General features: G+C 39.5%; 1 protein-coding gene across 1 annotated transcript in view; it reads left to right on the top strand.

Annotated features, from left to right (window-relative positions):
• The window catches only part of TMED8 (transmembrane emp24 protein transport domain containing 8), a 31,302-nt gene that overhangs the window by 372 nt on the left and 19,754 nt on the right, over positions 1-11,176 (top strand). Inside the window, exon 2 of the mRNA XM_010844386.1 lies at positions 4,597-4,619. Within this exon, the coding sequence (XP_010842688.1) occupies positions 4,597-4,619 (23 nt within the window). The remainder of the gene's footprint in view (positions 1-4,596; positions 4,620-11,176) is intronic.

The following is an 11,176-nucleotide window of genomic DNA, read 5'->3' as shown; positions in this document are numbered from 1 at the left end:
CCTGGGGGGAGCACCTTCGCGCGCGGAGCCCCTGCCTCGCCTCCTGCCCGGGCCACGACCCTCCTGCGCCTAGCACCCCCATCCCGGCCGCTGCCATTCTCCGGGCTTGCTCTTCGCTCGAGATTATTTTCTACTTCTGTTTTCGAAATACCTTAGTTCCTGCCCGCTTCCTTTCTTAGATCAGCCCGGGTGGTAGTGACCGAGCTGCTGTGCCCCCGGCGGCTCTTCAACCTTCAGCATACGCCCGCCCATCACTCCTTGGCTGCTGACCCCCGACCACACCGCCCTGGCTGCCCCAGGGTTTCTGGGTACCCGCCCTGATCCTCACCTCTGTCTCAGGTCCCAACCTTCTTCCACGCGCCTCTCCGCCCGCATCCGAAGAGGCAGCCTCGCCTTCATCTGTCCAGAATCCTATTTGCTCTAGCCTCTTTCCCTCTCCTCCACGCCCTGCACCTAGGCCCCCCGCACATCATCTTGCATCCTTTTCTGTCCATCAAGAGTGGGCGGGATGAAAAGCAGAGTTGGAAGTTATGTAGGCTCTGGGGTCTCTTTGAATGAACATAGCGGCCAAGGCAGGAAATAGCGTCCAAGTAGGAACGTTGGCGACCTGCCTCATTCTCTGGGACCCTCTTCTTGTTCAGGAGACTTATCTCGTTTCTACCCACGCTAGTTTCCTCCGTGTGGATTGCTACATTGTTCGAAGGCGAAAGTGTCCCGCGGTTGCACTTTTACGTTTCACGTCTCCTTATCTCTACACGGAATGCAACTGAAAAGATACTCCTTTGAAATACAGAAGGGCAGGTGGAGAGAGAACTGGTCTCCCCAAGTAGCAAGTATGAATTAACTTTCCAGTTCTGAAATTAAAATCGACCCCATATAGTACAGGTGGTCCATGGAGCCTGCGTTGGAGGCTGATTCTTTCATTTACTTGGGCAAGTTATTTTTCTGTTTGTTTCCTCATCTATACACTGTAGTACCTGCCTGAAAGACTGCTGGGAGGATTGCATAGACCAGTGTGTATGAGGCGCTTGGTGCCTAGCCCAGGGTATGCAGATTACTGGTGTTCCCCATTACTGTGAGAATAAGGTCTGTTTTTGCGCACTGAAACTCCATGTGCGGTCAGAGGTGTTCTTGAATGTGTATCTTCCAGCATGGTGACTTTCTTTGTCTTTTTCTTCTGTCCTAAATAGCTCCTATTTCCTAATGGGCCAAAGTACTTGGGACACACACACACAAACCCCTTTGAATCACCCAGCTTTTTCCTTTTCCTGTGACTTTATGTTCTCTTACTTTAAAACGTTTAACAATTTTTGGCTTTTTCCTTCTTACGAACTCTGATGCTTTGTAGTAAATCAGAAATTTTAAGCCTACTTTCTGAAAGATTGAGCAAATGAACACTCAGAATGTCTCATTAACATCTGTTCCTTGCATCTATCAATATTTATAAATTAAGGCTTTTTTTTTACTTCCTCTTTAGATCTTTGTGGCAAATATACCCAAGCACTTTAAATATAAAGGCCTTAAGAATAGTCCAGAAATGTGTTGGAGGATAGTGGGTTTGTCTCTGAGTGTGTCTCCCCCCAGCCCACCCCTTGTAATTGGTTCCTGCGTTCACATTTTCCTCCCAGGACTTGATAGAAATACTTAGGATTACTTCCTTCCTCTTGCCCTCAGAAAGCAGGGTGAGTGTTGTTTCTTTTATGTTGTGTAGGGGTTTGTTATTGTGGTCCGGAACAACCTCTTCCCCTTAAGGTAACATTTGTTGTTAATAAAATAGCTAATAAAATAATAGTAATGAGAGCTTACAGTAATTGAATGCTTACTCTGTGCCAGAATGTGGAAAAAGATTTCCTTGTATTATCTGACTTAATCCTGTCAACAGTCATTTCCTCCCCATTTTACAGAGCAAGCTACAGCTGAGAGAGGTTAACTTACTTGCCCAAGTTAGGTGTGGAGTTTTCACCATCTGTATGAAATTGTTACTTTGTTTTGATGAAGTTCCCAATAGTATATTTATTTTTTGGCCATTAATCAAGCATTGATATTCTCGGGCAGGTAATGGTCTTTGCCATCAAGGGGTTTTTAGTTTGGTAAAATGAGAGTGCCAGGAAGAAAAATCAACAATTCAAAACTTCATATAATTGGGTGTCTTTTATTGCAGTTGTTTATGTGCGTACCCCCAAGAAGTCGGCTGGAGGGTGGAGATAGAGCCTATCTTGTCTATTTCTCTCCTGGAGCCCTTGATGTTGTGTCCTAGGTGTTCTGGAAATGCTTGCCAGATTTTGAGACGAAGTCTCAACATACATAGAGATTTGAAGGAGCATCCAGTGCGTATCAGGAATGTTCTTTAGGTTAAAGCAGTGGTTCTCAACTAGGAGAGATTTTGCCTCTCCTAGGGGACATTTTGATTGTCACTTGGATTGGGAAGGAGAGGAAGCGCCATCACTGAGATACTGAGACTCAGAAACTTCCCTCCATGTATAGGAAAGAAGTAAAATATTAGTTGCTCAGTCGTGTCCAACTCTCTGCGACCCCATGAACTGTAGCCCACGAGGCTCCTCTGTCCGTGGAATTTTCTAGGCAAGAATATTGGAGTGGGTTGTCATTTCGTTCTCCAGGGGATCTTTCCAACCCAGGGATCGAAGTGGGGTCTCCTGCTTTGCAGGCACATTCTTCACTGGGTGATCCACCGGGTGAACATCCTCCAGTGCACAGGACTGCCCCCACACAGAGGATTATCTGGTCCCAGGTCAGTAGCGCTGCTATCGAGAAATCCTGAATTAGAGTTAAGCTGGGTTCCAAAGCGCTGTGGACAGCACGCATTTGCCTTAGCTCAGAGGTGTGTAGGCTTGGGAGTAAACTCAATACGCAGCTTCAAATTAGGAGTTTGATTGAATCCTTGTGCCGCCTTCCTCTGAAAAATGACCCAATGAGTAAGCAATGGAGTAACCAATAGAGACCTAAAAATGAAATCAAGAGGTTTCTGTCATCCTGTCTTAGAGGGAAAAGTGCAGTAAGAAATGAGATTGGACATGCAGTTGTTATTGAATTAAGGGTTTAGATGTCTCAGTGTGTCTTATTCTTTCAAAGCAGGAATTTATAATTATCCAGAATAACTGTGACTTGTTTTTTAAAAGTATTCTCAATAGAGACTACCTTTTCAGGGTCTTCATATTTGTCAGCTGAGGTTTTGATTATGAACTAAGAAAAATGTTGATGTTCTGAACTAAGCTCTCCAGTGGTCATAGTGTTCTTGTTGCTTTATGAACTGTAATTATTTTTAATAGTCTTTTATTTGGGGCACCTGGGTCCTTCAATTCCCAAGAGGAGAGAGTGAGCACTCGTTATAGAGTGAAACTGAGGCATACGTTACATCACTTAAGAACAGGTCTTTTCATTCTTTCATGGCTTGTTTGTTTGTTTGTTTGTAGTTTAGGGAGCTTTGGGGAAAATAAAGGGCTAAGTCTGTTATAACCTTGAAGTCAGCAGTAGAACTTGGTCTGTTGTATATGACCCTGAGCTATCAACTCATGTAGACCGTCAAGGACTGCAAACAGGTCAGGTGAACTTGAACTTGTTTGTTATTCGTATGTAGGACTTAGAACAGTGCAATAAGTCTTTCTCCAGTTTTGGAAATGTTGCTTATCTGTGGCTATTTCAATTTCAATTAAAATTTTAAAATTAGTAGTTATCGTGTTGGATGGAGCAAAAGAGTGGATGTCCATGCCAAAGAGTCCCTGTGGTTTTGGGGTTTCTATTGTAGTTTTATATCAAAAGAGTATAAATTGCTTCTGCCTGTGGTTATTTCCTTTTTTTTGCAGCAGTTGTGTTTTTATGCGGTTGAGGTGGTCCATTTAGTCCCGTCATAATTCTGTTTGTAACGGTACAACCGAGGTTTGTAATCTAAATGACCATGGAGTGTGACCCACTCCCAAGGGCTAAGGAGAAACTGGATCACATGGACGTGGTCTCTGGATTTGGTTGGACTCTAAACTCAGCTGGTTTCTTTTCGTTTAAGCTTCTTGAATCTATAACCACGTAACCTGCTTTTGGTTCCTCTGTAGTTGAATCTAAGAGGCTAGGCTAATTATCTCTTCGCCACCTGTTTAGTGAAGGGAAAGTCCTATGAGACCTATTCTGAAGAACCCTGAAAAAGCCGGCGTTTTGGTTCTCTTTGTAGAGAGTACAAAGTACACACTACATTTAAATCTGTAGCATGACCAGAATGTCTAAAACCTTATTCTGGTAACATAGAAAGAAAACATATTTTTAAAATTGTCAGATATAAAATAAATTATTTTAAGAAAATTTATTTTTTCCTTCTCACTTTTGCTATAAAGGCCATCAATTCAAAATTGAGTTATTCTCTCTCTCTCTTTTTCTTCCTTAGTTTTTTTGGTCTCATCGTGTGGCATGCAGGATCTTAGTTCCCCAACCAGGGATTGAACCTGTGTCCCCTGCAGTGGAAGCTTAGAGACTTAACTACTGGACTGTCAGGGAAGTCCCTAAAAATTGAGTTATTCTTTTTTAAAATTGTTTTTGACTGAGCCACGTAACTTGTGGGATCTTAGTTCTCTGACCGGGGATTGAACCTAGTCCTCAGGCAGTGAAAGCAATGAGTCTTAACCACTGGACCGCCAGGGAATTCCCTAACATTGAGTTATTCTTGAGTTTCCCGTTTCTTCTTTCTGTTCATTGTTTCCAAGACTTTGGCCTTTCAGTTACCACAGTCAGAATTTTTGCCACGTTAGAGAGTACATTCTAATGGTTATTTTTTTTTCTTTAAATTGATGTTTAAAATATTGTTTCATTCTAAATAATATTCATAATATTACTAGTTTGATGCATCAGTTTTCCTAAGACATATGAAAATAAATACCATTCAAATAAAAAACACTGTCCTAAATACCATCCAAATTTGCAACACTTGTCCTGGTTTCTCTGTTCTCTTCTAGAAATACTTGTAGAATTGGTCTACATTTGGCTGACATAGTAAAAGCTATACTATAGAGAAATTGGCTTTTTCTTCTTTATAGTGTTCTTAACTTTACTAACTAAATTTAGGAAACCTAAAAAGCTGTGTTTGTAATTGTTTTCTTTCTCTGTAAAACAGGACTGTATCTTCAACACTTTAAACTTCTGGAAATAAACTATATTTCTTCTTTTCTTCCTTCCTGCCTCTTTAAATCCAATTACAAGTTATTTTAACAGTAGTTCTTATATAATTTAGTGAATATCTTTAACCTTAAAAATCAAAAGCAGTATCTCTTTTCACTCTTTTCCCCTGCATATATTCAGTCTTTCAGATGCTATGGGAAGTGACTTTTCACATATGAAAGATGCTCAGCCTAACTCATTGTGAGGAAAGTGGAAGTCGTAACTGTGTTGGGTAGTTTGATGTCTCACTGGTGATAAGGGTGTGCAGAAACAAACACTTTCATGCATTGCTGAAGGGGGTGGAAATTGGTACAAATGCTATGGAGGGCAATTTGTCAATATCTTTCAGAATTACAATATATGTCCTTATTGCCCCATTTTTTCCAGGAGTTTATCCTATAGATCACACACCTGTTTAATTAAAACAAATACAAGTTTATTATAGCATTGCTTGTAATGGTGAAAGATTGGAAAAAACATAAATGTCCATCAATAGGGAACTGGTTAAATGAATTATGGAATACACTGCCAGTGAAATATTAACCAGCTGTGGAAAGGAATGAGGAAGTTTGTTATATATAGTTACGGAAAGGTCTCTGAGATATAAGTGGAGAAAACAAAGCATGTGTTAGGATGTCTAGTATGTTCATTATTTGTATGAAAAAATGTATGTATATATTTTTTTCTTTTTATACACACACTTTTTTAATGTAAAATATCTCTGGAAGACTACACAAAACCTAATAACATTGGAGGTAGGGACTGAGAATGGAGGAAATTTTCTCTGTATACCTTTATGGTTTTTGAATTTTGAATAATGTGCATATATTACGTATTCAGAAAAACTATACACAAGTATGTTATGAGATTCTTCACTGTGTTTATTTTGTAAGTTACAGCCATTCTACATATCTCTTTTTGCTCATCAGGAACTGACTTCTGGACTTTTTTCTCTCAGATGAAATTTCTATGAAATACAGTTTGCAAATCTGCTTAGGGATTATTTTCATACTTTTTTTAATTGAAGTATAGTTGATGTATAATACACAGATTACAGGTATACAATATAATGATTCATAATTTTTAAATGTTATACTCCATTTATAGTTATTATAAAATATTTGCTATGTTCCCCATGTTGCACAATATATCCTTGTTAGCTTATTTTATTATGTTACTCTTTAAATCCACTTCTGTCTTCCTTTGTTGTTCTGTGCTGTGCTTAGTCTCTCAGTCGTGTCTGACTCTTTTGTGACCCCACAGACTGTAGCCCACCAGGCTCCTCTGTGCATGGGATTCTCCAGGCAAGAATACTGGAGTGGGTTGTCATGCCCTCCTCCAGGGGATCTTCCCAATCCAGGGCTCAAACCCAGGTCTCCCACATTGCAGGCAGATTCTTTACCATCTCAGCCACCAGGGAAGCCTTATTTTTGTGCTAATTTTCATTTCTGTCTTAAAGTTCAATGTTATCGAAGTATTCATTATGACTCACTACATACAGAGGCTTACACTGTTTTCCAGTGACAGACAGAAGGCAGACTCTTAAAGTTTCTGTTTTGTTTCCATTTTATTCACTAAGGTATCTTCAAACTGAAAAGGGGCAAGGCAATGCAGGTTTCTGTTTTGAGTAATGGCAGACTAGATAATTGGGGTTAGTTATCCCACTGGAGACAATTAGGAGATAATTGTCGAAATATAAATATCTGCTTAAAGATCCTGGAGATTCATTACTCAAGTAATGGATGATTATTAGACTGTGATCCATGTGAGGGCAGAGAGAGAGGGGACCAAGGATCAGAGTTCAATTTGGGGTTCTTCTCTCCTCTGAGAGGATATGCTGGACTCGTAAGTGGACAGACTGAATGGCAAGACTGTGAAAGCATGTCTCTGAATTAAAGCAACAGGGATTAATCAAGTAGGGGGAAGCGTTTCTCTGGGCTAAAACCTTGAAAGGCTATGTTCTAGAAGTAAGGGTAAGTTAGAAGCAGGCCATTGCAGAGACTACAGCTCCGCTTCAGAAACATCTGAGTTCATGAAATTGGGTTAAGATTACCCCCGGTGTTAGTGCCCCCTCATTATGGAAAAAGCAAAGCCAAATCTTTTCTGAAGGGTCACTATAGTCTTCAAATTATTTTGACAAACAGTTTTGTGAGACAGTTTCTGGCATGTATCAGAAATGACCAGATGCATGAAAAGACACAATCTGAACAAAAATCAAACAATGAGTAAAACTGGATCCACAGGAACATCAGATTTTAGAGTTACCAGATACAGACTTTAATTATATTGTAATTCAATATAATTCAACTATACCATTATACTATAGTATAGTATAGTGAATATACTATTCAACTATACTTCAATTAAAAATTGTATTTACTGTGTTCAAAGAGATAAAAGAGAAGCTTGAGAAATTTGGCAGAAAATTGAAATTTATAAAAATAGAACCAATGAGCAATTCTGTAACTGAAAAATACAGATGAAAATGAAGAACTCTGTTGATAGGTCTAACAATAAGTTATTACACCTGAAGAGAGAATAGTGGACTGGAAGAAAGGTCAGAAGAAAATATGTAAAATACAACAGTGGAGAATTCAGGAAAGATGTAAGAGACGTAGAGGATGTGGTAAAAAGTCTAACATTCACACAGTCCTCCTAGAAGGTAAGGAGGTCAAGAATGGACAGAGAAATATTTGATGAGATAATGGCTGTGAATTTTCCAAAACTAATGGAATCTACAGATTCATAAAGCCTTGTATATACCCCCAAGCAGGGGTATATAAGTAACAATAGGTACACATTAAATTAAAACTGCTATAAAACCAAAGCAAAGACAAAATATTACAAGTAGCCAGAAAAAAATTACACTTTGCCTTCAAAGGAATAGTAATTAGGCTGACATCTGATTTATGCACAGAGCAATGAAAGCTAGATTATCTTTAGAATACTGAAAGAAAATAACTACCAATATAGAATTTTTCTTAGTTAAAATAGTCTTCAAGAATGAAGGTGAAATAAAGATATTTTCAGGCAATTAAAAGCAGGATTTATTACCTACAGGTAACTATATTCTTTAGGCAAAATCAAAATGATTCCAGATGAAAAGGAAATTGCAGTTTAATGTCCCTCATTAACATAGATGGAAAAAGTCATTAGCAAAAGATTAGCAGACTGAATCCAGCCTTATGTATGACCAAGGTGGGGTTTTACAGAAATGCAAAGTTGTTTTAACATTTTTTTTTAAGTCAGCTGTATAATCACCATTTTTATACAGTAGAGGATTAAAATTGCCAGTTTAATAGCAGCAGAAAACAAAAAAAGTGGTAAAATTCAGCCCCTACTTATGGTTCAAAACTCTTAGGAAAGCTAGGATTAAAAGGAAACTTTCTTAATTGGATAAAGCATATCTACAAAACCCCCACAAGCAGCGTCAAACTTAATGGGGAAATCTGAAAGTTTTCCTTTTAAGATTAGGAATAGGACAAGGTTGCCCACTCTCGCCACTTGCTTTTCATCTTTTACTGAATAGCTAGAACAGTCAGGCAAGAAAGAGACTATATAAGGATTTTAAAGGAATCCTAGTGAACCTGTGGTTTGCAGACGATGACTGTTTACACAGAAAGTCCAAAAGAGTCTATAGATAATTTATCAAATTAATAAGTTTGTCCAAATTGTTGAGTACAGGACAATATGCAAAATTCCATTGCATTCATGTATACTAGCAAAGAAGTTAAAAATACATATATATGTATATATAATTTGGCATAAAGTTCAAGTACCTAGGAATAAACCTCACAAAATATATGTAAAAACTTTATGCAGAAGATTATATTATTATTGAGAAAAATTAAAGAATATCTAAGTAAATGGAAGAATGTATCATATTCGCAGTTTGGAAGACTCCATATTGTGAAGCTGTCAGTTCTCCCCAACTTGATTTATAGATAAAATGCAATCCCAATAAAAATCCTAGCAGGGTTCTGGTGGGCTTTTAGGGTGGAATTTGACAAGCTGGTTCTAAAATATATATATACAAATGAAAGGCCATAAAATTGCCAAGACACTTGAGTAAGAACAACAGATGGTAAGGTTTGTTCTATCATGTATCAAGACTTAAAAAAAATTTTATTGGGCCCTCCCTAGTGGTCCAGTGGGTAAGACTCCATGCATCCACTGCAGGGGGCTCAGGTTGGATTCCTGGTCAGGGAACTAAGATCCCACATGCCACGTGGCTCTGGCAAAAGAAAACATAAATGGATTAAGGCTTTTATAGAACAGCCCACTAGGCCCTAGAAATAGAATAAGAGCCTGGAAACAAAATCTTTGATTTGCAACAAAGATTGTACTGTGGAGTAGTGGAGAAGGAATGATAAGTGTTGCTGGTAAAATGCTGGGAGGGATTGGGGGCAGGAGGAGAAGGGGATGACAGAGGAAGAGATGGCTGGACGGCATCACCAACTCGATGGACTTGCGTTTGAGTGAACTCCGGGAGTTGGTGATGGACAGGGAGGCCTGGCATGCTGCGATTCATGGGGTCGCAAAGAGTCAGACATGACTGAGCGACTGACCTGAACTGAAGAGAAAAGAAAGGAAAAAAAAGCCAACTTCATCCTGATCTCATACACCATAAACACAAAAAAATCAACTCCAGTTGAATTGTGGATCAAAATGTGAAAAGAACCACAACAAACTCCTAGAAGATAATCTAGAATATTTTCTTGATCTCAGTGTAGGGAAAGATATCTTAAATAGGACAAACAAACACTAATAAAGGAAAAGATGACAAATTTTGAATTAAGAACTTTGGTTCATCAAAGGACAGCATTAAGAGTAAAAAGGTAAATCACAGAGTAGAAGCATATGTTTGTAACACATATGGTTGATAAAACTTGTATAGAGATTTCATAAATAATGAAAAGAATTCAGCTCTCAGCTTTTGGCTTGGAGGAGGCCAAGGTGCGCCTTTGTTTGGTTGTCCCTGATCCAAATTCAGCTGACACCAGCTGCCTGCACGCCACAATCCCTTGTTTCTTCTTTTTGTTTGATGCATTGCTTGAATGCATCATCTTCTGTCTCTGACAGTTGTCTGCTTAGCCATCACTTTAATATGGCCTGTGAAGGCTTCTCTCAAAAGGTAGGCTCAGTCCCTTACCCAACTGAGGCTCTTCACAGAGAACCAGTGAGTCTGTTTTGGTCTCTGGTATCAATCCCAGATTTTGGGGAAGAGAACCGGACACTTCGAGGCAAATATTCACCCAAAAGCAATGGCCAGCATTATGTTCGTTGGTCACAGGACTGCCCCTTCAAGGCTGTGGACAGGGGAAGTTCTTTTTTAAAATAATTTTTAAAAAACGTATATATTTATTTTTGGCTGTGCTGGGTCTTTGTTGCTGTACAGGTTTTCTCTAACTGTGGGAAGCGGGGACTCCTCTCTAGCTGTGGCGCGGGCTTCTCATTGCAGTGGCTTTTCTTGTTGCCAAGCATGGGCTCTAGGCATGTGGGCTTCAGTACTTGTGGCACATGGGCTCAGTAGTTGTGGCACCCAGGCTTAGTTGCTCCGCGGCATGTGGGATCTGCCCAGACCAGGGATAGAACCCATGTCTGGTGCGTTAGCAGGTGGATTCTTTACCACTGAGCCACTGGGGAAGCCCTGGAGAAAGTTCTTAAGAAAGAGTTGTAAACATCTCTAATATAACATCATTCTCTATATAACAGTGAAAGAGTTGAAACAATATGAAGCTCTAATAGTAGAGGCTTGGGGATTGGTTAAAGAAATTATGGTACAGCATATGGGGTAATATGCAATATGGACCTGACAGAAGCAGAAGATATTAAGAAGAGGTGGCAAGAATACACAGAAGAACTGTACAAAAAAGAGCTTCACGACCCAGATAATCACGATGGTGTGATCACTCATCTAGAACCAGACATCCTGGAATGTGAAGTCAAGTGGGCCTTAGGAAGCATCACTACGAACAAAGCTAGTGGAGGTGATGGAATTCCAGTTGAGCTATTTCAA

This window comes from Bison bison, unplaced genomic scaffold, assembly GCF_000754665.1.
Source record: "Bison bison bison isolate TAMUID 2011002044 unplaced genomic scaffold, Bison_UMD1.0 scf7180017864201, whole genome shotgun sequence".
Taxonomy (NCBI): Eukaryota; Metazoa; Chordata; class Mammalia; order Artiodactyla; family Bovidae; genus Bison; species Bison bison.
This window is presented reverse-complemented; position numbering and strand designations above follow the sequence as displayed.